Source organism: Lepus europaeus, chromosome 7 (assembly GCF_033115175.1).
Source record: "Lepus europaeus isolate LE1 chromosome 7, mLepTim1.pri, whole genome shotgun sequence".
Classification (NCBI taxonomy): domain Eukaryota; kingdom Metazoa; phylum Chordata; class Mammalia; order Lagomorpha; family Leporidae; genus Lepus; species Lepus europaeus.
This window is the reverse complement of record NC_084833.1, coordinates 6,228,075-6,255,402: the sequence shown is the minus strand read 5'-3', so window position 1 is coordinate 6,255,402 and position 27,328 is coordinate 6,228,075. Positions and strand designations below refer to the sequence as shown.

Below are 27,328 nucleotides of genomic sequence, written 5' to 3'. Positions count from 1 at the left end.
GCAGGAAGCTGGATTAGAAGTGGGGATGGGACTGGATCCCAGGCACTCTGATAAGGGATGCAGCCTTCCCAAGTGGTGTGAAACCGCTGTGCCACACTCCTGCCCGCGAATTCTGCCATTTCTGAGGGCACGGTTCAGTGGCTTTACGTGCATCACACTTTGTGGCACGGCCATCGCCATCGTCCACCTCCAGAGCTTTCTTCATCTTCCCAACCTGCATTAGACACTTGGTCCCCGTTCCCCAGCCCCTGGCAACCACCCGTGCCACTTGCTGTCTTCGGAGACCTCATCCAAGCGGAAGCACACACTGCCTGCCTTTGGGCACTGACTTATTCCACGTGGCGCCGACATCCTCAGGGCTCATGGACGTCGTAGCCCACGTCAGAATTTCTCCCCTTTGAGGGCTGGGTAATGTTCCGGGCGTGTAGTGGTTAGCGGTTTATCTGTCAGTGCACACGTGGCTGAGTTGCTTCCGCTTCGTGGTCATTGAACGACACAATGCTGCTATGGGCCCGGGGCACAGACCCCTGCTCCAGCCCCTGCCTCCAGCCCCTGTGGGTAAGCACCAGAAGTGGAACTGTAGAATCACAGGCTAGTTTGCACTTTTGAGGAACTACCATGCTGCTTTCCACAGAACCGGCACCATTTCACCGTTTTACATCCCTGCCAAACTTTCTGCCCTGAGCTGACTTGGTGGTCGTGTCAAGATTGGAGATTGGCTGGCACCGCGGCTCACTAGGCTAATCCTCCAACTGTGGCGCCGACACCCCGGGTTCTAGTCCCGGTCGGGGCTCCGGATTCTGTCCTGGTTGCCCCTCTTCCAGGCCAGCTCTCTGCTGTGGCCCGGGAAGGCAGTGGAGGATGGCCCAGGTGCTTAGGCCCCGTACCCCATGGGAGACCAGGAGAAGCACCTGGCTCCTGGCTTCAGATCAGCGCGGTGCGCTGGCCACAGCGGCCATTGGGGAGTGAACCAACATAAAGGAAGACCTTTCTCTCTGTCTCTCTCTCTCACTGTCCACTCTGCCTGTCCAAAAAGAAAAAAAAAAAAAAAAAGACTGGAGATTGGACATATTCCTGGAGTGGGGCTTGAACCCAAGTCTGCGGGTCCCCAAAGCCTGTCCTTGGTGCAACCCTCTGTCCCTGGGTTCAGCCGCAGGCCCTGGGAAAGCGAAGGCCCCTTCCTGGGGAGTGAGAGCCTTCTCTCTGGCTTCAGTAAGCACCATGTCCCACAAGCTCCACCCTTACAAGTCTTCCCCCAAAGCGGGGAAAGAATCTGCTGAGCAAGCAGACAATGGCGGCGTGCCGCTCCAGTCCGCTCTGAGACCCTCCGCATTCGTGCACGCCCTCTCTGCTTACTCTCCAAAAAGCAGCAACGGCAACCGCCCGGCCCCCTGCCTACAGAGCAGCTCGCCCTCCGTCAGAAATGCCTGTGTCCGGGCAGGCGTGCGGCCCAGCGGTTAGGATGCCTGCATCCCTCCTCAGAGGACCTGGGCACTTCCCACCGAGGCTGCCTGCTCGTGTGCGCCCTGGGAGGCACAGGTGACCGTCTCCCGGCTTCATCCCCGCCGAGGCCTAACTGTCGCGGGTGTTTGGGGAGAGAAGCGGCCGGGAGATGGATCAGCTGCTCGCTCGCTTGCTCACTCGGGTCTAATCCACCTCTTGGCTTCAGAAATAAACACAGGAATCCACTCACTCTTCCGGTCACACCCACCGTCCACGTCCAGGTCGCAGGACACCCGTGCCTCTTGCAGTCCTTCCAGCTGCGATTACCTGATTCCGGGCCGTGCCCTCTGGCGTGGGGGACGTGGGGGCTGTTGAGAAGTGATTAGTTCGTTAAGCAGGATTGCTGGCTGTCTGGGTGATAGGATCATGAAGGGGGATTCCTCTGGGCTGGGTTGATTCCCCGGGCCTGGATTACTGGCGTGAGAACGGGTTGTCTGGGCTGCCCAAGCCCACCTGTCCCTCTGCTTTCCGCCAGGGGCTGAAGCAGGGCCAGGCCCTCACAGAAGCAGAGGCGATGCCAGCGCCGCGCGCTCGGCCCTCTCGGCCTCCAGAACTGCGACCAAACTAAGCCAAGTAAACCGTTGGCCTTCGTAAGCCCCCCGCTCTCGGGTGTTTTGTCGTAGCAACTGACAATAAAGATACCGGCCCAGCTCAGTCATTTTCAGCCTAGGGTCCGCACTGTAAAGTCCATGACCACCACATGTACCCTGCATACGAGTGGACAGGAAGAGAGAAGTGTGGTGGATTAAAATATGCAAGAAATATCTTTTTTTTTTTTTTTGACAGGCAGAGTTAGACGGTGAGAGAGAGAGAGACAGAGAGAAAGGTCTTCCTTCCGTTGGTTCACCCCCCAAATGGCCACTATGGCCAGCGCTGTGCCAATCCGAAGCCAGGAGCCAGGTGCTTCTCCTGGTCTCCCATGGGGTGCAGGGCCCAAGCACTTGGGCCATCCTCCACTGCCTTCCCGGGCCACAGCAGAGAGCTGGCCTGGAAGAGGGGCAACCGGGACAGAATCCGGCGCCCCGTCCGGGACTAGAACCTGGGATGCCGGCACCGCAGGCGGAGGATTAGCCTAGTGAGCCATGGCGCCGGCCTATAAGAAATATCTTTGACACAGCAGGAAAAGAAAGACGTGTAGGCCAACAAGCCTTAGCTGGTATGAATAACTCCCTTCCTCCCATCCGCCATGCGCCTCAGCTGAGCAGGGCTCTTCAGCGGGGGGGGTCCCAGGTCTCCTTCTCCAAAGAATCTGAGCCCTTGGTGGCTTTCTCTATACAGAGTTTGCATTTTCTCCGATTTTTAAATTTGAAACATTTCAAACTTAGAAAAAATACCATCCATACACCTCCATACACCTCCATCCATTTGCCAATTATTTCTATTTTTTAAATTTTATTTTACTGTGAGCTCATTTACATCTATTTTTAACATTTATTTATTATTTTGAAAGAGCCGAGAGAGAGAGAGAGAGAGAGAGAGAGAGGGAGAGGTCTTCCATCCTCTGGTTCACTCCCCAGGTGGCCATATCAGCTGGGGATGAGCTGTGCTGAAGCCAGGAGCCTCCTCTGGGCCTCCCATGTGAGTGCGGGGGCCCAAGCACTGGGGCCACCTTCTACTGCTTTCCTAGGCCATAAGCAGGGAGCTGGATCGGAAGTGGAGCAGCTGGGACTCTAAGCAGTACCCATATGGGATTCCAACTTCAAAAGTGTTGGCTTGGCCGGCGCTGCGGCTCACTAGGCTAATCCTCCGCCTGTGGCGCCGGCACCTCAGGGTTCTAGTCTCAGTCAGGGCACTGGATTCTGTCCCGCTTGCTCCTCTTCCAGGCCAGCTCTCTGCTGTGGCCCGGGAGTGCAGTGGAAGATGGCCCCAGTGCTTGGGCCCCTGCACCCGCATGGGAGACCAGGAGGAGGCACCTGGCTCCTGGCTTCAGATCAGCGCAGCGCGCTGGCCGCATCATGCCGGCCGCAGTGGCCATTGGTGGGTGAACCAACAGAAAAGGAAGACCTTTCTCTCTGTCTTTCTCTCTCTCACTGTCCACTCTGCCTGTCAAAAAAAAAAAAAAAATGTTGGCTTAACATATTATACCACACCAGCCCCGACATAGATAAATCTTTTAAAAAAGAAAGAAAAACAAAAGGTGAAAAAAATGGATGCACATTGTGGCAAGTACTGTGGCACAACAGGCTAAGCCCAAAGCCACCACTTGGGACGCCTGCATCCCGCAATACAGTGCCTGGAACATGGAGTCTCGACTTTAATTCTGATCCAGCTTCCTCCTAATGAGCCCGGGAGGCAGCGGAAGATGGCCCAAGTCCTTAGGTTCCTGCCATCCAGGTGGGAGACCCCCTGACTTCAGCCCGGCCCAGCCCTGCCTGTTGGAGGCATCTGGAGAGTGACCCAGCAGGTGGAAGAATTCTCTGTACATGTCTATGTATTTCTGCCTTCAAATAAAATGAAAACAGGAAAAAAAAATGGCTCTATGCTAATTCAAGTTCAAGGTTTGACAAGTTCAAGGTTTGAACTTTTCAACTTCCCTGGACCACCCAGATGATAGGACTCTAGACTACAACTCCAGAGAAGTTGGGGATTCCTTGTTTTTGAGGGCAGAGTGACAGAGAGGTAGGGAAATAGAGAGGCCTTCCATCCACTCGGTCACTCTCCAAATGCTGGCAACGAGGGCTGGGCCAGGCTGATCTGGAAGCCAGAGACTCCATCCAAGTCACCCATGTAGGTGACAAGTACTTGAGCCATCACCTGCTGCCTCTCGGGGGGGGGGGGTGGGGGGGTGGGGGGTGAGGGATGGGTAATAGCAGGGAGCTGAAGTGAGAGCGGGGTAGCGGGATTCGATCCCAGCCACTCCCATATGGGAGCAAGTGTCCCAAGCAGTGTCTTAACCCAGCACCAGAGGCCCGCCCCTGGGTCCCAGCGTCAGTGTTGGGGAATCTGCCTTCCCACACCGGGGACGCTCTGGCCTTTGACCCCCCCCCCCCCCGGCCCCAAAGACTGTCAAACCACAGTTCAGTTCCGTGGTTATGTTTTCCAGATCAGTAAATGCCTCCCTGGATTTTAGCCTCAGTATCGACCCAGTAATGCTCCACTGTTGTTAGCTCTTCAATGATTTTACGGTTTTTTTTTTCCCCCTCCACCTCTGTCTTAGTGGGAGGGCTGCAATCAAACACCTAACCAGGAGCCTGTCTCCTCCTAACTACAGGCACAGACCTGCCAGGGGATTCTCTGGTCTTCACTTCTGTCCCTCCCTCCCGCGCTGGGTAGCAGGAGTCCTGTTTCCCCTTGACAGTTGAGATCCATCAGCCCAGCCAACAATGCGGCCTCTTGGTACTTTCTTGCCCAGTGGCATGGTGTGCACCAAGCTCCACGGATCATCCCGGCTCAGGACTTAGAGAAGCGGTTACAGCGCCCCCTGCTGGAGGTGTGTCTCCCGTGGTCCCCAAACCCAAGAGGTCGAAAGCAACATCTTGGAGAGTGCCAGGGCCAGCCGGCGTCCTCTCCGCGGTGCGCGTGTGCAGGAGACACTGGCCCCGCTGCTCCCGCCCAGAGCGCGAGGAGCAGCTGCCGCTTGGCGGTGCAGCATTTCTCGGAAGATCCGAGACTGCTGGTGCTGGGCCCGTGAGCTGCCTTCCCGATCATTTGCAGCTAGCCTACCTAGTGTCACTGTTGTTGCTGATTTTTTAAAAAAGATTTATTTATTTATTTGAAAGGCAGGGTTACAGAGACAGAGAGAGAGATCTTCCATCTGCTGGCTCACTCCCCGACTGGCCAAAATGGCTGGAGCTGGGCCGATCCAAAGCCAGGAGCCAGGAGCTTCTTCCGGGTCTCCCACGAAGGTGCAGGGGCCCAAGCACTTGGGCCATCCTCCACTGCTTTCCCAGGCCACAGCAGAGAGCTGGATTGGAAGTGGGGCAGCCAAGACTCGAACCAGTGTCCGTACGGGATGCCAGCACTGTAGGCGGTAGCTTTAACCCGCTATGCCACAGCCCCGGCCCCACTGATGTTTTTAAATTCAAACTCTTCATTGAAATACATACAGAGGAATGCACAGGTCTCGTGTTGCCGGTTACGAAGAGAACAAGGGATGTGTAACCAGTGCCCAGAGGTAAAAACCAGTCCTCGCCCCTCAGTGCCACCTCCTGTCCCCCCTCCTGCCCTCTGCCCTCTGCGATAATGAGTCTGTTGTGTAACTTGACGTAAATGAGCTCGCACAGTGCGTTCTCTGGCCTCTCTGGATCAATGCTAAGTGCTGGAGATCCGTTCACGATGTTGTAATCGCTCCTTCTCGTAGAGGGAGGGGCTTGCTGGGTCATAGGGCAGGCGCACCCGGATGCTTAGTGCTGGCGAACTTTCCCAAACTATGCATTCAATTTTACTTGAAAGGCGGAGAGGGGGAGGACAGAGATCTTCTATCGCTGGTTCACTTCCCGGATGCCGGCCACAGCCCGGCTGGCAAGCAGCAGCCCAGCACCCAGGCCAGATCTGCCCTGTGGGTGGCAGGGATCCAAGCGAGCTCCTCTAACCTCCTAGGGTGCAGGAGGTTAGCACGGGGAGCTCTGGCCCCCTGGGCCCCGCAGCCCTCTGGGCAGCAGGACTGTGCCGGCTTCCCTCCACACTGCCGACACCACTCTGAGACTCAGGTGCGGTGCAGGGTAAGCAGTGGCCAGTTCCTCTCCACTCTGGCCAGGCAGGACCGTGCCGGCTTCCCTCCACACTGCCGACACCACTCTGAGACTCAGGTGCGGTGCAGTGGCCAGTTCCTCTCCACTCTGGCCAGGCAGGACCGTGCCGGCTTCCCTCCACACTGCCGACACCACTCTGAGACTCAGGTGCGGTGCAGGGTAAGCAGTGCCAGTTCCTCTCCACTCTGGCCAGGCAGGCACCGTGCTGAATCCCAGGGATGGAAGGCACGGCCTCACTCCGAAATGCTAACACGTGGGGGCAGGCCGCAGGCCTTGGAACTGGCGCTGCGAGGGGCACTCGGGAAGGGACAAGGACCAAGCGCCAAGCCCGGGGCACTGGGCCGTGGGCGCCTGAGCGCGGGAGGGGGCCGGTGCGGGGCCTGGCGTCTGGAAGACCTGGGGCAGGGTCTGGAAAAGCAGGGACCGGCCAAGAAGCCCGCCAGGACACAGAGCAGGCCTCCCAGCGCCTGGGGTCGCCCCTGGGCGACTGCGTCGGGAGCTGATTCCAGGGCTCTGCTGGGGCGCGAACCGCCATTCAGCCGGGTGGGGGAGAGGCCGGGTCCGCCAGCACCGACGCGCAGCAAGAGCGGAAAGCGCGCTCCGACAGGCTGCCTGCGCTTACAGGGCCGGAGGCGCGGTGCGCGCCCCTCTCACCTCCCGCCGCCGGCACAGCACCCGTGCGAGAAAGCGCACAGGCGGCGCGTGCGCAGAGACAGGGCGCGCGCGCGCGGCGGCGGCGGGGTGGGCGGGGCCCCAGCGCGCGCGAGCAGCCACGGCGCGTGCGCAGAGGGACGCGGCCCCCGGGCCTCCGCTGCGGCGCCGGCGCCTGCGCGCTGCGGGCTCCGGGCCCTCCCGGCCTGAGGCAGAGGAGCAGGGAAGATGGCGGCGGTGGTGGAGAACGTCGTGAAGCTGTGAGTGGTCGTTTCTTTCTCTCCTGGGCGCAGAGGTCTTGTGAGGGGCCCGGGAGTGGGGGGCGGTGCGGGAAGAGAGGCGGCGGCCGGGGGGACGGGCCCGGGAAGGCCGTGGTGGCCGCTCCGGGTGGGGAGTGCGACGTGGGGGGGGGACTCCGGAGAAGACGTTGCGCCTCTTTGGAAACTTGTGGAGGCCCCGAGCGGCGCACGCGGGCGCCCCTGCCCCGCGGCCGCTCCGCGGGGCCTGCAGGTTGCGAGTGCGGCCCCAGGCTGCGGCCCGGAGGAGCCGAGCCCAGGCCCCGGGCGGCCCCGGCCAGTCCCCGCCACGCGCGGCCGTTGGCCCCGCGGGGTCGGGGATGCGGGCGTTGACGGGGGCGTCCTCCGGGCGACCCGGAGCCGTCGTGCGGGGCCGGGGCGGGCAGAGTTAAACTTGGTGGTGGTCGGGGGCCCGCAGGGCGGCCCGCGCCCGCCCGGGAGGACGCTGCGGGGCTTGGTGAAGGAGCCAGCCCGCTCGCCCCCCGAGGAGGGGTCCGAGGCGTTGGGAAGCGGGCCGGTGCCGTGGGCGAGCAGAGCCTGCGCCGGTTCGTCCCGGGCCTGGGCCGCACGGACCGGGCTGGCTGTCCAGTTCGGGCTGTTTGGATTCTGGCTGGACGCCAAGGTCAGGTGCGGGGCGTGTTCTGCGGACCCCAGCGCCTCCTCTTTGTGGTGGGCTGAGCCCCCACTCTTCCCCGGGGCAGGGCGCCTCCCCCTGCCCGGAGCGCTTCCCCGGAGAGTGCTTTCCCCAGGTCCATTAAGCTAAGTGCCTTCTCCCTGGCTTGTGGTGTTTTTTTTTTCTTCCTGACTTGCTTCTTGCTCTGTCCAGCTGCCTCTCGGCGCCAGCCCTCCTCCCAGCACGATGGTGTCTCCGGGCTGCCCACTCCGGTTCCCCAGCTCTGAGCTGACATTTCCCTCCCTCCGATGCCTTCCTGACTCACGGATTCTTTGTTTGCCCGTCCTGCTCTTTGTTGACCCCCCCCCCCCACCTTGTAAGGGAGGGCCCACCGTGGTTCCCGAAGAAGAAGTGGAGCTTCTACCTGGGGAGCCTTGCTGCGCTGGAGGCTGGCGGCCTCGCCTGGGTTTTGAGAGTGAGGATGCTCTTGGCCTTGGCTTAGCTTCGCCCGCCGCCTCACTGACGTTGTGAGCCAGGGGGTCGGCGAAGAACCGGAGGGATGTGAGGGTCATCAGCCGCCGGCTCCGGGGGCCGGCACCCTACACCAGCTTCTGGGCTCGGTTCTGAGGGCTGTGGGCCGGAGCCGCTGCAGGTTTTCCTTTAAGAGGCTTCGTGTCCCCTGCAGTCCCTGAGTCCCCGTCAAGGTCGGGGCCCGCAGCTTGTCTGGGAGGAGGTGTTCTCGTTGTGAACGCTCTGTCTCAGCTGTGGTAGCAGAGTGGACCCCTCCAAGGGTCTCCCTGTGAGGGCATTGTGGCTGCTGGCTGGTCTTGGAGCTTTCTGAGTCAGGTGGCCAGAGCTGCAGAACGATTTTTCCTGAGATATCTCGCTGCAAGGCCTTGCGTTCTTAAGAGCGCTCTCGCTCTGCTCGTCAGATCCTTCCCACAGTGCGCACTGGGGTGTCTGCTTCCCAGCCCTGTTACCCGCAAGACCGCCGCCTGCCCCGCTTCTGCGGTCCCCCTGGGCCCCCGAGCTCCACAGAACGCCTCTCATCCACCCCCAAGCCCTCTGCGCTGCTGACCCTTCCGTGTGACCTCCAGCGTCAGCATCCATCCCATCAGCAGAAACAAAGGAGCTGCTGCACTCGGCCTTGTTTATCCAGTTTTCCTCTGCGTGGGGAGGACGTGGCTGCCTCCTCTCGGCCAGCGATGGGAGCCAGCCCCGCTCAGGTCTCCAGCGCGGGGTCCCTGCCTACCTCAGGCTACTCCCTGGATCCAGCTCACTGGATCCAGGCAGACTGCTTGGGCTATGCCGTCCCGTGTTTCGCCTGCTGGGAACGAGGGACGGTCCACTGTGCCGCTCACTGAAAGCCCCCATCCGATTTCAGAGCAGGGTTTGTTGGTGTAGCGCCAGATGTGGACATGAGCCCGGGAGACTTACCGCGTCCAGCTTCTCACGCCTGGGGTTGCGTGCTCTGGGTTCCTGGGACGTCAGAGCTCAGCGAGTGCAAGCTCCCGAAAACGCGGAAGGGCAACTGAGGTTCACGCAGGGTTCATGCAGGTTGGCTAAGTGTCCATGCTCACGTGGTGACTTGGAGCTCGGCAAGGCTGTTTTATTCCCAAGTCCGGACTGACGGTGTCGCAGCCGTTTTCATGGGTGTTAGGGAGACTGGGGCGAGCAGTCACCTGTGCCCTTACTTTAAAAGGGATATATTGGCCGGCGCCGCGGCTCAACAGGCTAATCCTCCGCCTGCGGCGCCGGCACCCCGGGTTCTAGTCCCGGTCGGGGCACCGGATTCTATCCCGGTTGCCCCTCTTCCAGGCCAGCTCTCTGCTGTGGCCCGGGAAGGCAGTGGAGGATGGCCCAAGTGCTTGGGCCCTGCACCCGCATTGGAGACCAGGAGAAGCACCTGGCTCCTGGCTTCGGATCAGTGCTGTGCGCCGGCCGCAGCAGCCATTGGAGGGTAAACCAATGGTAAAGGAAGACCTTTCTCTCTGTCTCTCTCTCTCTCACTGTTCTCTCTGCCTGTCAAAAAAAAAAGGGGGGGAGGGATATATTAAATATAACTAGGGGTTACTAGTTCACCCTGCATGACCAAATGGCTGGTTGAACCCTGGTTTCATGTACATACTTTTTAGAACCAGGTAACTCCTGGCACTGTGCAGTTTTCCAGTTCTTCAAAGCACTGAAAGATTTGTCCTTAATTCAGATTTCAAATTGAATCTCTTTTTGGGTCAAAGCAGATTCTGTATAATTTGGGTAGGAACAGGGGAGGTCCTAAAATGGACCTCAGACTAAACAAGTTTCATGTCAGTAATGTCACTCAATAAAAGCTTCAAGGGGGGGTGGGTGTGTGGTACAACAGTTGACATGCCGCTTGGGACACACAGCTCCTGTAGCCGAGTGCCAGGGCTCCAGTCCCAGCATTCTCGCTCTCGCACACCCTGGAAGGCAGCAAATGATGGCTCAAGTGCCTGGGTCCTGCCTCCCACGTGGGAGGCCCAGCCTGAGTTCTGGGCCCTGTTCTCAGCCTGACCCAGCCCCAGCTGAGCATTTGGGGACTAAACCAGGAGATGGGGAATACCTAACTTACAATACGAAGCGGGACAGGCGTTGTGGGGCAGCAGAGCCGCTGCTTGCCATGCCACATCCCGTTCCGGAGTGCCGGTGCCAAGGCCTGGCTACTCTGCTGCTGACCCGGCACCCGGGGAGCAGCCGATGATGGCTCCGGTGCTGGAGGCCCTGCAGCCATGGGAGACAGGGATGGAGCTCCTGGCTCCCGGCTTCAGTCTGGCCCAGCTCTGGTGTTGCAGCCATCTGGGGAGTGAACCAGCGGATGGAAGATCCAACTCCCCCTTCGCCCCCATGAACTCTGCCTTTCAGATAAATAAAATATGGATGGAATGGATGGAAGTCCCCCAGTCACCAGCTCGTCTCCTTGGAGACCGGCTGTGTCTTTTCCACCCCTCTTACCCAGGTGACACATGGGCACTGTTCTTGCTTCGTCGTCCTGGTCTTGGAATTGAAGAGCTTCCTTTTTTCCTGTGGCTATACCGTAGTGTGCTAAGTGTAGGACGTCCACTAGGCCGTCCTGAGCGCTCTTCCCCATTTGTAAGGGGGGCTGACACCCAGGACTCAGGGCCATGAGGGCTCCGAGAACTGGCACCTGACCTAAAACAGCGAGCACTGTGGTGGGCTCGGGAGAGTCGCCGAGTAAGCACTAGTGTGAGTTAGGCTCAGGTCTGATCAGACATGATGAAGTCACGTGTTCCCCGTGGTGATGTCCATGTGACAGCGCAGGGAGGAGCCTGGTGTCCCATGAGGTAGAGATGGAGGTAAATGGAGTGGAAGTGCGAGCCCTCGTCTCCTGGACCCTGTGGAGAAGCTAGCGTAGCACTCTGCGGCTCCCCACACCCCGGCTCTCTCCCCCAGCCTCGGGGAGCAGTACTACAAGGACGCCATGGAGCAGTGCCACAGTTACAACGCCCGCCTCTGTGCCGAGCGCAGCGTGCGCCTGCCCTTCCTGGACTCGCAGACCGGAGTCGCCCAGAGCAACTGTTACATCTGGATGGAAAAGCGGCACCGGGGTCCAGGTGAGGGTCCAGACTCGGCAGGAGGAAGACTGGCTTGTGCTGGGCAAGGGTGCAGTTGAGAGCGTTCCCCTGTGGCTGCCGTGGTCGTTCCCCTGTGGCTGCCGTGGTCTTCCTGTGCTGAGAGCCCGAGGAGGATACAGACCGGGTCGTCCAGCGTCTCTGCTGCCCTGCTGGAGGGCTGCGTGGTTGCCAAGGCCTCGCCTGGATCTGTTTCTCTCTTTCACAAAGTAGCCCCCACCTCACTGTCACTCTTACTCCCTTGCTCTAGAACTTGAGAGGGGAGGGGGCCGGCGTTGTGGCGTACCAGGTTTAACTTCTGCGTGGGACATCGGCATCCCATATGGGCGCCAGTTCAAGACCCAGCTGCTCCACTTCCAATCCAGCTCTCTGCTAATGGCCTGGGACAGCAGTGGAAGATGGCCCAAGTGCTTGGGCCCCTGCAGCTATGTGGGAGACCTGGATGGAGCTCCAGGCTCCTGGCTTCGGCCCAGCCCAGCCCTGGCCATTGCAGTAATTTGGGGAGTGAACCAGCAGATGGGAGATGTCTGTCTCTCCTCCTCTCTGATGTTGCATTTCAAATAAATGAATCTTTTAAAAAATTAAATTTAAAACAAAATAAAAAAAAGGGGAGGGAAGCTGCTCATCTGGAAAGAGTTTGATATTATTTTCTAGAACTAGGTTAGGGCTTGACTTCTTTCTCTTCATACCACAGGACTGGCCTCTGGTCAGCTGTACTCATACCCTGCCCGGCGCTGGCGGAAAAAGCGGCGAGCCCACCCCCCTGAGGATCCACGACTTTCCTTCCCATCTATTAAACCAGGTGAGGTCCCCTGCCTCTCTGTGCGGAGGCCTGCCAGTCACCTGGTAGGTACCAGACGCAGTGTTAGATCTCGACTGTAGTAAGATGTGATTCTTCCCGGTGGAAAACGGCCAGTCATGGTGCCTAGTGAGCCAGGATGCCTGGGCGGCCGGAGAGCAGAGGCAGTGGCTGGCCTCTTGCAGCCCCTGAGCCTCGCCTTGTCCGCACTGTGCTTGCAGACACGGAGCAGACCCTGAAGAAGGAGGGGCTGATCTCCCAGGACGGCAGCAGTTTGGAGGCTTTGCTGCGCACTGACCCTCTGGAGAAGCGAGGCGCCCCGGATCCCCGCGTCGACGACGACAGTCTGGGCGAGTTCCCCGTGACCAACAGTCGTGCCCGGAAGGTAGGAGGCCATCGCTGCGGCTGAGGGAACTTCGCCGGGCACGTCTCCTCATCGGGCACGGCCACCTAGCAGAGCCGAGCTGACCAGTCTCTGTCGGCATGCAGTCTCTGCACCTCCTTTGCTTTTTTTTTTTTTTTAATTTAAGATTTATTGATTTATTTGAAAGGCAAAGTTACATCTGTTCTTTGACTTTCCAAATGGCTACAATTGCCAGCACTGGGCCAGGCTGAAGCCAAGAGCCAAGAACTTCATTTAGGATCCTACAGGGGCCCAGGGACTTGGAAGCCGAGCAGTGAGGACTCACACTGGCACCCACGTGGGATGCAGCTGCACCTGCTACGCCCCCTTCCCTCTCAGTGCAGACGCTCACCTGAGAGTACATAGGCGAAACAGACATGATCCCTGCCAGCAGGGAAGATAAAAATGTCTCTGCAAATAACAACCAGGAGTGCGGTGGGCAGTGTGCCTGTTGCTGTTTTATGTGCTTTCTTCTTTATGCTGTTTTTTTTTAATTTATTTTTGAAGATTTGTTTTTATTTCTTTGTCAGAGTTACAGAGAGAGGTAGAGACAGAGAGAGAGGTCTTCCATTCCCTCCCCAAATGGCTGCAATGGCTGGAGCTGAGTCAATCTGAAGCCAGGAGCCAGGAGCTTCTTCTGTCTCCCACGCGGGTGCAGGGGCCCAAGGACTTGGGCCATCTTCTACTGCTTTCCCAGGCCACAGCAGGGAGCTGGATTGGAAGTGGAGCAGCCCATATCGGATGGCAGTGCTGCAGGCTGGGGCTTTAACCTGCTGCGCCACCGCGCCGGCCCCGGTCTGTACTTTGAGGCCTCGTTCACAGACAGGGATGCTGAGCGTATCCGTTTTAAAGCTTGTCACAGAGTGTTTCAAGTAAGCAACAAAGCTCTCATTTAAACTAGGAAGTGTGTGTCAGAAAGGAGCCACCATTGGTGTTCCCCAGGATGGCCAGATGTGAGCAGAGGCGTGGCTGCTGGAGAACCAGAGGGAGCTTTGTGGATACAGGCTTGGGCCTCTTGAAGGTGGTTCAGCGTGGAGAGAGGCACAGAGGAAGGGAAGCCCATAGCACTGAAGGGAGCAGAAACAGGATTTGTGGGGTGAAGGCTGCAGCCGGCCGGGTGGGGCTGGGCCGCAGAGGCGGCTCTGGGCTCCTCGGCCAGTCCCACCCGGGGAGCCTGCGGGTGTGCGATGTTTCTGCTCATCCTAATCCTGTCGCTCAGCGGATCCTAGAGCCAGATGACTTCCTGGATGACCTTGATGATGAGGACTATGAAGAAGATACTCCGAAGCGTCGGGGCAAAGGGAAATCCAAGGTGAGAGGCCTGCAGCCTGGACAGAGTGGCTCAGGAGTCCCACGTCTTATTGATTTTTAAGATTTATTTATTTGAAAGGTAGAATTAGAGATTCCATCCGCTGGTTCACTCCCCAGATGTCTGCGATGGCCTGGGCTGGGCCGAACCAAAGCCAGTAGCTAGAAGCTCCATCTGGGTCTCCCATGTGGGTGCGGGGCCCAAGCACTTGGGTCATCTTCTGCTGTTTTCTCAAGCACATGAGCAAGGAGCTGGATCAGAAGTGGAGCAGCTGGGACTTGAAGTGCCACCCATATGGGATGCCTGTGTCACGTGTGGCAGTTAACCCACTGTGCCACGGTGCTGGCCTCGTGTTATTTCTTGGGGTTGCCTTTTTCCCTTTCAAGTGAGGTTAGCACTCACTCACTTCCCGGAGAATTTAACTCCTTAGGCCCAGACTTCTTAGGCCATCTTCTTCCTCTTGGCAGAGCAAGGGTGTGGGCAGTGCCCGTAAGAAGCTGGATGCGTCCATCCTGGAGGATCGGGACAAGCCCTATGCCTGTGACAGTGAGTGCCTCGCGCATGAGTGGGTCCTGCTCGCCTAGGACCCAGCTCCACACGGGAGACAGGGGGAGGGTTGTGCTCTTCCCAAGCAGGAGACAACCTGGGCGCTGTCCTGCCCACTTGCCGGTTCCCTCAGAGACCCTCGGGAGGCCCAGGCCTCTGCTGCGTGGCGGGGGCCCGCATTCTCCGGGAGAGGTTCTGCTGGCCTGGGTGGGGGTGTGGGACGGACGCAGGTCTGCTGGTCGCAGTCGAGCCAGGGCCCCGGGATGCAACGCTGAGTTTTCGATGTCCTCTTTCCCCTTCCCTCCGGCTCCCCCACTTCTGTCCCCCTCCCTGGGAGCACCAGCGCCAGGGGGTTCTCTCTGGTGCTCCCGCTTCCCTGCTGCCGCTGTTCCTGTCTCAGTGTACCAAGGCCTTCTCATGACTTTTCTTTCTGTCTTTCAGATAGTTTCAAACAAAAGCATACCTCGAAAGCGCCCCAGAGAGGTAGCTCTCCTCACTTTTCAGACTTTTGGTTTTCCTGTCCCTTCTCCCCCACCCTATTCCTCCTGCCTTTCTCATCTCCTGTGATGCTAGTCTTAAATCTGCAACGGCATGGGGGTAGGAGCCGTGGAGCTCGGATCCTGCCCCAGTCCTCAGAGCCCTGGAGCCCTCGCCACTGCTTGTCTCCCGCGAGCTTGCTCTGAGGCCGCTTGGCCTAACGCATGGGGTGGCTGAGAGCATTGTGAGGAGCCCACCACAGATAGGTCTGCTTCTCCTTCCCGACAGCAGGCACTCGGCGCCCAGCGGCGTCCTCACCTGCCCGCCGCCTCCAGCTCCCACCCTCTCCCTGTCCCTTCCCTCTCGCGGTGCTGCTCAGGATTGCGATGCCTCGCGGGCGTCTGTTTTCTCTGCTGGTGGCAGGAGCTGGGCAGGGCCCCAGTGTGGGAGCGGCTTGCATTTCTTTAGGTCCCGCTGGCCCCGTTGGTAGGTTGTCCCCACAGGACACGACCCACCCTACTGCTTTAACCGCATTCAGCAGTCACGGGCTCCTTGGCCTAGACGGTTGCATGAGCCTCCCACATGTGCCGAGGGTGAGAGTTGGCGGGCTCTTCTCCCCTTCCCTTCCCGCCCTGCTGCTGGGCTGGGGAAGCCCCCTGCCCTTTCCTAGCCTGGCGCCCCCCAGGCTGTCACTGTTCCCGTGCAGCAAGGGCTACACATCCCCCTCCCCAATGCCCACGTGGAAGAGCAGTGGTGGGCGTGGAGGTGGGTTTAGGAGGGAGAGTGGGTCCTGGAAGCCAGAGAGCTCCACGGCCTGATGCTCCCAGAACACAGCCGATGGGGGTGGAGGTGGTCGCCCTCTGCTTCAGCTGGAGCCCCCACAGCTGACGGGGTGGCGATGGGGTGCTCTCGGATCCTAACGCCTCTCTCGGATCCTCTCTCCGCACAGTTTGTGGGAAACGTTACAAGAACAGACCCGGCCTCAGTTACCACTACGCCCACTCCCACTTGGCTGAGGAGGAGGGCGAGGACAAGGAGGACTCCCAGCCACCCACCCCTGTCTCCCAGAGGTCCGAGGAGCAGAAGTGTAAGCTGAGGTGTTGGAGGGGGACTCGGCCGGTGCAGGAGGATGCTCCTCGCAGGCGTGTCGAGAGACCCGGGGCCCCCGCCGTTCTCGTCAAAACTCCTCTCTGTCTGCCTGTAGCAAAGAAGGGTCCGGACGGACTGGCCCTGCCCAACAACTACTGCGACTTCTGCCTGGGAGACTCCAAGATCAATAAGAAGACAGGGCAGCCCGAAGAGCTGGTGTCCTGTTCCGACTGCGGCCGCTCAGGTGCGTGTGCCCCTGAGGACCAGGTGCCACAGCACCCCGTCCCCAAGGGGCTTTTGGCCGTCACAGCCCCCCAGCTCCACTCTCCTCCTGCTCGAGAGGATGTTGCCACAGACAGTGGGCTCCTCTCCGGCCATCCCAGGCTGCTGGCTCACTGCTTCCTCCACAGGGCACCCGTCCCTAAGGGGCTCTGGGCCGTCACAGCCCCCCAGCTCCGCTCTCTCCGGCCATCCCAGGCCGCTGGCTCACTGCTTCCTCCCACAGGGCACCCGTCCCCAAGGGGCTCTGGGCTGTCACAGTCCCCCAGCTCCGCTCTCTCTGGCCATGCCAGGCCGCTGGCTCACTGCTCCCTCCCACAGGGCACCCGTCTTGCCTCCAGTTCACCCCGGTGATGATGGCGGCGGTGAAGACCTACCGCTGGCAGTGCATCGAGTGCAAGTGCTGCAACATCTGCGGCACCTCCGAGAACGACGTGCGTGGCCCTGCCCTGCGCCCTCGCTGTCCCCCTCGGGTCCCTCAAGAGCGAGCTTTCCTGTGGGAGGGAGCGAGACCCCTCTGCCAGGCCTCCTGGCGTCTCACCCAGAACTCGGGCTTGTTGGCAGCTGTTGCTTGTTTATGGCAGCGTGCAAGGCACTGGGAATACTGAACAGGACACGTGAGGGCCTGCTTTCGTGGAACCCACGTTCTCGGGGGCCAGTAGTGAGGACGGGGGTGAGTGGGGTGTGTGTAACGGGCCGTGAAGAACGGGGAAGCAGCGAGGTGGCAGGCAGCAGCTGGATGGCTGACACACTCGCCGGTTGGAGTGGCTTTTCGGAGGAGGTGATGTGAGTGTTGAAAGAAGATCCAGGGAGTCCGTCCCAGAAGGCCTGGGGGTAGCGCATCCCTCAGAACAGAGCAGCGGGTGCAGAGGCCTTAGGGCAGGCAAGTCAGGTGTGGACAGAGGCCAGGGTGTGAAGAGAAGAGCCAGTGTGGCCGGGTGGAGCCTCCCCTGAGCCAAGAGCGTGGCAGGAGATGAGCTAGTAGGAGACGGTGGGGCCTCGTGTTCTCCTCAGCCAATTGCGTGTTGTTAGAGGGGTCTTGTTTACAGACTTACTTATAGGAAGGCAGAGTGACAGGGAGAGGCAGTAAGAGAGATCTTCCATCTGCCGCTTCACTCCCCAGATGCCAGAAACAGCGGGCTCGGGCCAGGCCAAAGCTAGGAACCTGAACTCCCTGTACCAGACATCACATACCAGAGCGCTGGTTTATGACCCGGCTCCTTCTGATACAGCTTCTGCTGAGGCGTCCTGGGAGCCTTAAGTGCTTCGCCCCTGCCCCCGACGTGGGACACCTGGAGGAGTGGATAGATCGCTCACTGCCTCTTTATCGCTCTTTCTGTGGCTTTTTGGCTCTCATGTAGATGAAAGTAAACCTTTTTTAAAAACTTTACTTCAGGGGCCGGCGCTGCGGCTCACAAGGCTAATCCTCCGCCTTGCGGCACTGGCACACCGGGTTCTAGTCCCGGTCGGGGCACCAATCCTGTCCCGGTTGCCCCTCTTCCAGGCCAGCTCTCTGCTGTGGCCAGGGAGTGCAGTGGAGGATGGCCCAAGTGCTTGGGCCCTGCACCCCATGGGAGACCAGGATAAGCACCTGGCTCCAGGCTTCGGATCAGCGCGGTGTGCCGGCCACAGCGCGCCGGCCGTGGTGGCCATTGGAGGGTGAACCAACGGCAAAAGGAAGACCTTTCTCTCTGTCTCTCTCTCTCACTGTCCACTCTGCCTGTCAAAAATAAATAAATAAATAAATAAAACCTTCAGGGTGTAGTGGTTAAGACTCCAGTTGGCACACCTGTGTCCTGTTCTGGAGTGCCTGGGGACAGATCTGGCTCTGTTCCTGATTTCAGCTTCATGAGCACCCTTGGGAGCCGCATGTGATGGCTCAAGCCGTTAGGGCACCCACATGGGGGCTCTGGGTTGAGTGTCCAGTTTCAGCCCGGCCCAACCCAGCCCTGCCCTTTGTGGACATTTGGGGAGTGAACCAGAGGATGGGATCTCTCGCTTGCTCAGCCTCCCTCCCTCCCTCCCTCCCTCTCTCTCTCTCTCTGTATATCTGTCTCTCTGCCTCAGATAAATAAAAAATATTTTTTAAGAAGGTAACTTTGTCCTCTGGACAGTAGGTTGTAAGGGACCAGAGTAGAGGCCATTGTGATGAGTTTGGAGCTCTGGGAGGATCCAGTTGAGGGATGACAGGGACTTGGTCTGGGGTGGAGGTGGACAGCAGTGGCTTCCCACCCAGGGTTGACACCCTTGTTCCTCCCTGCCCGTCCTGGAAGTAGCAGTGGCCACCAGAGTCCTCTTCCTCCTCCATCCCTCGCTGGCCTGAGGACTTGGGTCTTTCAGCCCCCTGAGCCCCCTCTTCTTCTCTAGGACCAGCTGCTCTTCTGTGACGACTGTGACCGCGGCTACCACATGTACTGTCTCACCCCCTCCATGTCTGAGCCCCCCGAAGGTGAGTTGCCACCTCTCCCAGGACAGTCATTGTATTAATAATCTGCGGCAGCAGGGCGTCCTGTGCGCTTGCTGTTGTCCGTTATTTAGTCCCGGATTAGGGAGGAGGCACCTGTCTTGGCTCAGTGCAGGATGCTTCCCTCGCCTTCAGCTTGAGAGTAACGTTTGTACAGGATCATTGTTGCATTTGCAAACCTAGAAACTCGCAGCCCAGGAGGAAGCAGAGCTAAGCAGAGAGCGGTCACTGCGGCCCTCCCGGGAAGCTCAGTGGTTAGCGTGCCACGCGCAGCTTCTGTGTCAGCTCCCTGAACGTGGGCAGGTGGAGTGTTTGCTTCCTCTCCTTCCCCCCAGTGTGGAAGAGTTGGCCCCCGAGCTGTGCTCTGTCCCTTCACGGCTCCAGCGCTTTAATAACGCTCCGTGTGGATGGACGCCGATCACCGACACCGGTGGTGCCAGCCTGAGTGACTGCCACCCACAACCCCTGCAGCTGGGCTTCTGCGCCTAAACTCTGTGGACATTTGGAAAGGTGCTCAGGAGGACGCAGATACCCAGTGGCTGTCACTGGGCGGGCAGTGGACAGGCCAGCCTGGCAGGCAGGGAGTGGTCCCGTGTGTGCTGGAGGCTGACTTGTTACATCCTGAAACTCAGGTGCCAACCAAGTCTGAGCCCCTCGGTGGCTGCTTACGTTGTAAATCTGCTATGGGAAAGTAGACAAGTCAACAGCTGACTCACAGACCAAGTCCTCACTAACCGCAGAAGGTGCTTCCGTGGAAGTCCTGTTGTTCACTGAGGTGGGGGAGAGCTGGCAGCCCAGGGCCATCCCTGGCGGTTAAGACAGCTTAGAAATCCAGCTGGTCTGCTTGGTCAGGGTCAGCACACCGGGACCTATGGGCCAAATCCAGTTGCAGCCAGTCTGTACTTACAAAGTTTATAAACTCCAAGTGGTTTTTACGTTTTTAAAATGTTTTTTGTTCTTATTTTTAAAGGTAGGTTTTTTTTTTTGGTTTTACAATTATTATTTATTGGAAAATCAGAGTAACAGAGAGAGAGATCTGATCTTCCATCTGCCGGTTCTCTCTGCAAATGGCTGCAACAGCTAGGGCTGGGCTCCGCTGAAGCAGGAACCTGGAACTCCAGTCAAGTCTCCCATGTGGTTGTCCGTGGCCCAAGGGTTTGGGCCATCTTCCATTGCTTTCCCAGATGTCTCGGGGAGCTGGATCAGATAGCCAGAACCCAAACTGGAGCTCGTATAGGAGGTCTGCATTGCAATGCCAGCTCCCCCTCCTTTCTTATTTTTAACAATTCATTTATTTGAAAGCATTACAGAGAGAGCTCTTCAATTTGCTGGTGCAGTCCCTAGATGGCTACAGTGGCCAAGGCTGGGCCAGGCCGTAGCTGGGAGCTTCATCCAGGTCTCCCATGTGTGTGACAGGGCTCAGGCATTTGGACACCCTCACCTGCTTTTCCCAGGCCATTAGTAGAGAGATGGATTAGAAGTGAAGCAGCAGGCTGGTGCTGTGGTATAGCGTGCAGTGCCAGCATCCCATATGGGCACCGGTTTGTGTCCTAGCTGCTTCACTTCCGACCCGGCTCTCTTCTGTGGCCTGGGAAAGCAGAAGATGGCCCAAGTCCTTGGGCCCCTGCACCTGCGTGGGAGACCCAGAGGAGGCTCCTGGCTTTGGATCACATAGCTCTGGCCACTGCAGTCAGTTGGGGGGTGAACCAGTGGATGGAAGACACCCCCCACCCTGCTGCCTCTCTTTCTCTCTCTGTGTAACTCTGCCTTTCAAATACATAAATAAATCTTTAAAAAAAAAAGGAAGTGGAATAACCAGGATTTGAACTAGCGCCCATATCGGATAGGAGGGAGAGACAGAGATTGCTCTTCCATCCACTGATTCACTCCCCATATGGATACAATAGTCAGGTAGTCAGGCCCAGGCCAGGCCGAAGCCAGGAACCAGGAAATGCATCTCCCACATGGCTGACTGGGGCCCAGCACTTAGGCCATCTTCCACTGCCTTCCGAGGTGCCTTAGCCGGGAGCTGGATTAGAAGTGGAGGAGGGGCCAGCTGTGGCATAGCAGGTAAAACTGCTGCTTCGAAACCAGCATCCCATGTGACTGCTGAGCCCGGCTGCTCAACTTCCGATCCGGCTCCTTGCTAGCGCTCCTGGGAAGGCAGTGGAGGATGGCCCGTGTCCTTGGGCCCCTGCACCCACGTGAAAACCTGGAAGAAGCTGCTGGCTGCCTGCTTCCGTCTGGCCCAACCTGGGTGTTGCAGCAGCCATCTGGGGAGTGAGCCAGCAGATGGAAGATCTCCCTCTGTCTCTCCCTCTCCCTCTGTAACTCTGCCTTTCAGATAAATCAAATCTTCAAGAAGCGGAACAGCTGGACGTGATGCCGGCGTCTTGGGCCGCAGCGTGACCCAGGTCCGCTGTTTCTGAGAGCTGATGAGAGCTGTGGCCGTTGCCCCAGAACAATGTTTCTCCGTGTGTTTACTTAAACTTGGAATTTCTGGACATGAAGGGTTGATTTTGTTTCTCAGGAAAAGAGCCCCAGCGTAGTAAGTGTTCGTGAACAAGCTGTGGGCCTGTCACTTCTCTCTGAGGACAGTGAGATAGGCGCAGGGCCGTGCGAGTTCACTCCCAGCGGGCGTCAGAACCTCATGCAGAGTCAGTCGGCCTCTGGCGGCACCTGGTCTTCATTCTAACCTTGGGGACTGAGAGTGGAGTCTGGTTGGTTCTGTATGGTCACAGCTCTGGAGCTGGGGGCCCTGTTCCCACCCAGAGCTGCTGATTTCACAGGCCCCGGGGGCCGGGCGTGTCCTCTCATCTCCGGTGAGAACCATGTTTCCTAAGGTTGGGTACCCAGAGTACCTCCCAGCTAGGACAGCTGTGGTCTCTGCCCGGCCCTGGTGCTGGAGCAGGTGGGCGTGGGCCCTCCCTGACTGTGCCCCTCTCTGCAGGGAGCTGGAGCTGCCACCTGTGTCTGGACCTGTTGAAGGAGAAGGCGTCCATCTACCAGAACCAGAACTCCTCCTGATGCGGCCGCCCCAGGTCCCCACGCGTCAGGCTGCGCTCTCCTCCACCTGTGTTCACACCCACCTTTTCCTCCCTCTCACAAGTCCAGGGAACCTCAGGGCGGTCATGCCAACCTGCCTTTGGCAGCAGCTCTGCCCGCCGCGGGCCCGCAGGTGCACACGTGGGCTGGCTTCTCTCTGCTCTAATGAAGTGCATTTACTCTGCTTGCCCAGGCCTGGGCCTGCTCCCCACAGGGCGCTGAGTCCTCCAGGGAGGAGTGGGAGAGCTGCTCCCTTGTCTCCACTCAGCTCCACACCGGTCTCCAGGGTCTCCCTCCCGGAGGGGCCGGGCTGGGCTGGGCTGGGCTGTGGCAGGAATGGCTGGGGGCTGCAGGCTGAGGCCCCCGCTGCTCGCCCCTCCCCCTACGGCGCGCAGCTCCCTTGCCGGTGCAGGGTGCTCAGCCGCCTGGGCCTGCCCGGCCCCCCTCACCGGGGAGCAGCAGCTCCATCCCATCGTCCCCGCGCCCCCACGGGAGGTCTCTGGAGGAATGTCCCGTCTTCTGCCTCCCCTTCTTTCCCTTTGGTTTTGTGGGGGAGGGGATATGCGGCTTAGGGGCCACGGGGAGCGTTGGATAATGTGCCTGTTTTTTAACTCGAAGAAAAAGCCTACCTCCAGAATCCCCTGTGTGTTCTCCCTGGACCTGGGCATTCGGCCTCCTGCCCTTCACCCAGCAGGAGGCCTCTGCCTCCGGCCACGGGCACGCGCAGACGCCCCCTCCCTGCACGCTCGCTCGCAGCTGCTAAGGCCTCACCCCGATTCCTCAGTTCTCTGCTTAGTGGCACTGACGTGAAGGAGTGGGGTGGGCCTGGCGTGGCCTCCCCCGTGGCCGTGGGCGCGCCCTGACTCCTGTCGCTTCGGAGTTGAGGTGTCAGCTTTTTTCCTTTCCTTTCAGTTCCTGTATTCTGAATATTAGTAACAATAAACGTTTTTATCAGAGCCCTCCCTGGGTGATCTGTCTGCCGCCCTTGCCCCAGCCGAGCTCCGTAGGTCGGGTTTTTCCGTTCGGAAGCACAGCGTTTTCCTCCTGTCTGTTGAGCTCAGTGTGAGAAGCGTCCGTGAATTGGCTCTTCGGGTGTGACGCGTCCTCGCTGTAGGGGACAGTGAGCTGGCCCGATCAACACAGCCTGGGCTGAGGACGCCGCACTTCTGTTGGTTTGGCTGCTTGGGAGGGCGTTTCCGCCGGCTCTGCCCACAGATGGACGCGGAGGCAGGCTGCCAGCATTGACCCTGCGGCCCCAGGTGCCCACAGGGGCCCAGAGCAGTCGCTGACCTCACACGGGGGGCACGGGAGGGAGTTGAGGCCGAGTAGGGAGGGCCGGGGAGGAGCAGCCTGGCCGTGGCCTCGCGGGTCCCCGTCTGCACAGCCTGCCGGCCTTTCCCAGGTCACGTGGTGCACAAGGTGGGCTTCCCGGTCCCGACCCCCACACGTCGGGGGGGCGTGTGTTACAGTTCTTAAGCTTTTGCTTTCCCTCCCCAGGGAAGAGTGGAATGACAGCCACGGGACATGCCGCAGGCGGGGCCCTGGGCCGGGAGGTAGGCGGGATGGCGCAGCTGCCCTGTGACTTCGGGCTGGGGACCCGGCAGGCTGGGCGTGCGGGCCGGCAAGGGAACGGGTGAGTTTGGGGTCCGGATCTCGTAGCCGCCGGGCAGGTGTCCCTGGCTTGGACCGAGGCCCGCGCTGTCCATGGTGACTGGCTTTTGTGTAGCTTCAGCCTGCGTCCATTTTCTGCCTTCATCATTTTCCAGAAACAACTCCGTGGGGGCCAGTGGCCCTGATTGGTAGATGAGGAAGCCGAGGCTGGCCTAGGGTCACTGCCAGCGGCCAGCGAGGCCCTGGGACGCCCTGCAGCCCCCGGCCCCGAGGGCTGCGCCCTGGGAACTCCCGCCGGCTCCTGGCTCCGCCCCGCCCCTACTTGCGGAGACCCCGCCCCTCAGGATCCCGACGACCCGCCACTTCCGCGGCGTCCAATGAGGCTTGGCCGGGGGCGGGACGGGGCGCTACTGACGGCCAATCTGGCCGGGCCGGGGCGTGGTTGCAGCGGGTGGCAGCACAGCGGTCTTCCCAGCCGGGAGAGAGCCTGGCGCAGGCGGCGCGCGCGGGGCCCTGCTGTGCGCGTGCCCGCCGCCCCCAGCCCTCGCAGCCCCTCGGCCCGCTCCGCCCTCCGGGTCGTGGCTCCCGTCCCTCCTCGGCTCCGTTGTCGCCGCCCGGACAGGGCTCTAGACCCGGGCTGGGGGCAGGGGCAGGAGCGCGGGACGAGCGCCTGAGGTGGGTGCGGAGCGCGAGGCCGGGCGGGCCGGCGGGCGGGCGCCTGGGTCTGCCCTGCCGTCGGACTCCGGGTGTAGGCGGGAAGAGGCGGCTCAGGGAGCGGAGCCCGGCTCCCGGCCGGCCTGCATGCTGGGCGCTCGGCCCCGCGTCCGGGGACCCCTCCCAGGCCGCCAGTGTCTCCGCCGGGGACCCCCCCGCCCCTGTCGCTGCCCGCAGCCTCCTCGCCCCTCTCGCCCTTTGTGGCCTGGGCACCTGCTGCCGCCCTCTCACTCCTCCTGCAGGCTTGACCCCTGCCCGACCCTGTCCCCCGCAGGCCCCAGCAGCCCCCTGTGTGGTCGGCACACCTGTCACCTCAACTCTGTTCACGCACTCCGCACCCCGCCCCTGCTGCCGCTCCCCCAAATCTCCACCTGACCCAGCCCGGGCCAGCCCGGTCTCCCTCCTGGACCCTCCCCCCACCCCGATGGTCCCCTCCACCTGCCCCAGCGCCCCCTCCACATGACCCTTTGTTGTCTGCCTCTGCAGCTGTGCCCTGGCCCTATTCGCCCCTCTCCTCCTGGCTCTGTGCTGTGTTCCGGGGGGTCAGGGCGCACCTGCTCCTCAGCCGGCCTGGCCTTTTCCCTCCGCCCGCCCGCCGGCTGGCCTGGCCTCGCCTGGACCTGCCGGGTCTCCTGCACACCTGCCCCTCCCTCCTGCCTCCCCCTGCACACCGGCCCCTCCCCCGCCCCCACGCAGGTGCCGGGGAGAATCCATGGAGCTCGGCGGCAGGAAGAAGCTGCACGCCCTGTCCCTGGCAGAGAAGATCCAGGTGCTGGAGCTCCTGGACGAGTCCAAGCTGTCGCAGTCGGAGGTGGCCCGGCGCTTCCGGGTCTCGCAGCCGCAGATCTCGCGCATCTGCAAGAACAAGGAGAAGCTGTTGGCCGACTGGTGCAGCGGCACCGCCAACCGGCAGCGCAAGCGCAAGCGGGAGTCCAAGTACAGCGGCGTGGACGAGGCCCTGCTCTGCTGGTACCGCCTCGCACGGGCCGGGGCCCGCGACGTCACGGGGCCCGCGCTGCTGCACAAGGCCAAGGAGCTGGCCGACATCATGGGCCAGGACTTCGTGCCCAGCGTCGGCTGGCTGGTCCGCTGGAGACGCCGCAACAACGTGGGCCCGGGGCCCCGCCCCACGCTCGCCCCGCCGCCCCCGGGGCTCACGGCCCAGCCCCAGCCACCTGTCGCCCTTGAAGACTTCTCCCCGGAGGACGTGTTCGGCTGTGCCGCAGTGCCCTTGCTGTACCGGGCGGTGCCCGGCGGAGCCAGCGCCTGCGACCGAGTGCAGGTGCTGCTGTGCGCCAACAGCAGGGGCAGCGAGAAGCGGCGGGTGTGGGTGGGGGGGCGCCAGGCTGCCCCGGCCTGCTTCTCTGGGGTCCGTGGTGAGGCGCTGCCCGCCTCCTACCACCCTGGGCTGGGCGTCCCCTGGGCACAGTGGTTGGCACGGTTCGACCGGGACATGGGGCGGCAGGGGCGGCACGTGGCCCTACTGCTGGCGGCCCCCGTGGCGGACGCGGTGGCGGGCTCTTGTGGGCCGCACCACGTGAGGCTCCTGCCTCTCTCCGCCTCCGGCTCCACGCCCGCCCTGCCTTGCTCGGTGGTCCGGGCCTTTAAGGCCCGGTACCGGTACCGTCTACTGGGCAAGCTGGCCGCCGTCCGGAGCAGCGAGGCCGGCCTCTCGCTGGGCCAGGCCGCGGCGCGCATCACGGTGCTGGACGCGCTGCACATGGTGGTGGCGGCCTGGGCCCGGGTGCCTCCGCAGCTCATCTGGGGCAGCTTCATCCAGGAAGGGCTGGCTCCCTGCAAAACGGCCCCGGCCCCCAGCGGGGCCTGCGAGATGGCCCCAGTCCCCGGCGGGCTGAGCCCCGAGGAGTTTTCCCGCTTTGTGGACCTGGAAGGTGAGGATCCAGGGCCTGGAGTGTGCAAAGAGGAGGCGGGCGCCGAGGAGGAGGAGGAGGGGGCCGGGGAGGAGGCCCTGGAGCCCCCGCCCACCAAGGCCGATGCACTCCGGGCCCTGGGCACGCTGAGGCGGTGGTTGGAGTGCAACGGCACCGGCCCCGAGCTCCTGGACCAGTTCTACGGCTGCGAGGAGGGGGTGGAGCGGCTCTGCTGCCTGTGAGGCGCCTGCAGCCCCCAGCCCTCCCCTCCTGTTTCCCATGGAAACGCCCTCCCCAGAAGCCGGGGGGGGGGGGCGCCTCGCCCTTGTGGAAGGTGCAGGAGAGACCCCCGAAGCTCGTTCGGAACCCTGAGTTGAGCCCAAAGCTACGGCGTTCGGGGTTGGAGGCCGGGTCATGTGGGCTTCTAAACCCCCGTTGGAAAGTTCCAGAGCCTTAGAGGGGCCGGGACTTGGGAAGGTGGAATTGGGGCTTCACAGACAGGCGGACCCCTTGAAGCCTGCTCTGCTTCTTGGAATAAAGTTTGTATTCAGAAGAGAGGCCAGGGTGTCGTTTCTGTGGGGGAGGGGGGACTTCAGATATGCACATTCGGGGCAGGAGTCGCCGTGGGCAGCAGGGACCCCCTCTTCCAGGGTTCCAGCGGCGAGGGCGCTCAGAGGAGCGGGCACTGCTCGGCGGCTGCCCGGGTGCGGTGGGGTCAGGCCAGGCACGGTCAGGGTGCAGGAAGGAGCTGGACCCTATGCCTCCCCTCCTCCGTTCATGTCACAGCCTCCCAGGTGACAAGGTTATGAAGACGGCGTCTGGGCCAGGCAGGACAATGCCGGGGCTGTGGCACGGCCCTTAGAGCCTGCAGACTCCTGGCAGGGCTGAACTTGAGCTGACGAGAGGTGGGAAGGACGCTGCGGGTCAAGGGCGGCAGACCCAGAGGCCCGCGGGAGAGAAGGAGCCCGGGGTGGGGGGGAGGTCCCGTCAGGGCGGGGGACATGGGGAGCCAGGGGTCTCGGCCTCCAGCTACACTGGGGCTCCAGGACCAGAGCAGCTGGCGACCCCACCCTCCGGGCACCTTCCCAGGACACTGCTCCTCTGTGGCCCACACCTGACCTGCCGGCCGGAACCAGGGAGCCTCCCACGGTAAACGTGTTTATCCTGGCAGGTGTCCTGTGCCTCTTTGGCCTGCGTCCAGCTGGTGCGGCCTGACCCTCACTCCCGCACCAGGAGCCCACCCTTGCCTTAGTGTCCCTGGGGAAGCCCGGCCCCTGGGTGCTCAGGCTGCAGATTTAAGCGCAATAACAGGTCCTGGCCAGAGAGGGCACCGTGTGCACAGGCAGGAGCAGCCAGGCG

General features: G+C 61.0%; 2 protein-coding genes across 4 annotated transcripts; both read left to right on the top strand.

Annotated features, from left to right (window-relative positions):
* Positions 1-7,006: 7,006 nt before the first annotated feature.
* DPF2 (double PHD fingers 2) lies at positions 7,007-22,729 on the top strand. 3 transcript variants are annotated; one of them, XM_062195855.1, is made up of 12 exons: positions 7,007-7,105; positions 11,184-11,344; positions 12,057-12,164; positions 12,383-12,546; positions 13,784-13,876; positions 14,341-14,419; positions 14,861-14,902; positions 15,846-15,983; positions 16,101-16,229; positions 16,586-16,698; positions 18,632-18,713; positions 21,679-22,729. In XM_062195855.1, the coding sequence occupies exons 1-12, from the start codon at positions 7,074-7,076 to the stop codon at positions 21,753-21,755; spliced, it is 1,218 nt and encodes a 405-aa protein (XP_062051839.1). In that variant the 5' UTR covers positions 7,007-7,073; the 3' UTR covers positions 21,756-22,729. The 3 variants fall into 3 exon arrangements, with proteins under 3 accessions (XP_062051839.1, XP_062051840.1, XP_062051838.1); XM_062195856.1 differs by lacking the exon at positions 14,861-14,902; XM_062195854.1 differs by lacking the exon at positions 14,861-14,902 and having other exon boundaries at positions 15,846-16,229.
* A 1,064-nt stretch (positions 22,730-23,793) lies between these two features.
* Positions 23,794-26,506, top strand: TIGD3 (tigger transposable element derived 3). The gene is made up of 2 exons (XM_062197766.1): positions 23,794-24,059; positions 24,795-26,506. Exon 2 carries the CDS (start codon positions 24,811-24,813, stop codon positions 26,209-26,211), a length of 1,401 nt encoding a protein of 466 aa, XP_062053750.1. The 5' UTR covers positions 23,794-24,059; positions 24,795-24,810; the 3' UTR covers positions 26,212-26,506.
* The last annotated feature ends 822 nt before the right edge of the window (positions 26,507-27,328 follow it).

What these genes read in the sequence shown, in the direction of transcription:
- TIGD3 (XM_062197766.1), top strand. Translation starts at nt 24,811, where the DNA reads ATGGAGCTCGGCGGCAGGAAGAAGCTGCACGCCCTGTCCCTGGCAGAG.
- DPF2 (XM_062195854.1), top strand. Translation starts at nt 7,074, where the DNA reads ATGGCGGCGGTGGTGGAGAACGTCGTGAAGCT. An exon ending in AAAGCGGCACCGGGGTCCAG is followed by an intron (nt 11,345 to 12,056) that starts GTGAGGGTCCAG and finishes TTCATACCACAG; the next exon opens with GACTGGCCTCTGGTCAGCTG. An exon ending in TTCCGACTGCGGCCGCTCAG is followed by an intron (nt 16,230 to 16,585) that starts GTGCGTGTGCCC and finishes TCCCTCCCACAG; the next exon opens with GGCACCCGTCTTGCCTCCAG.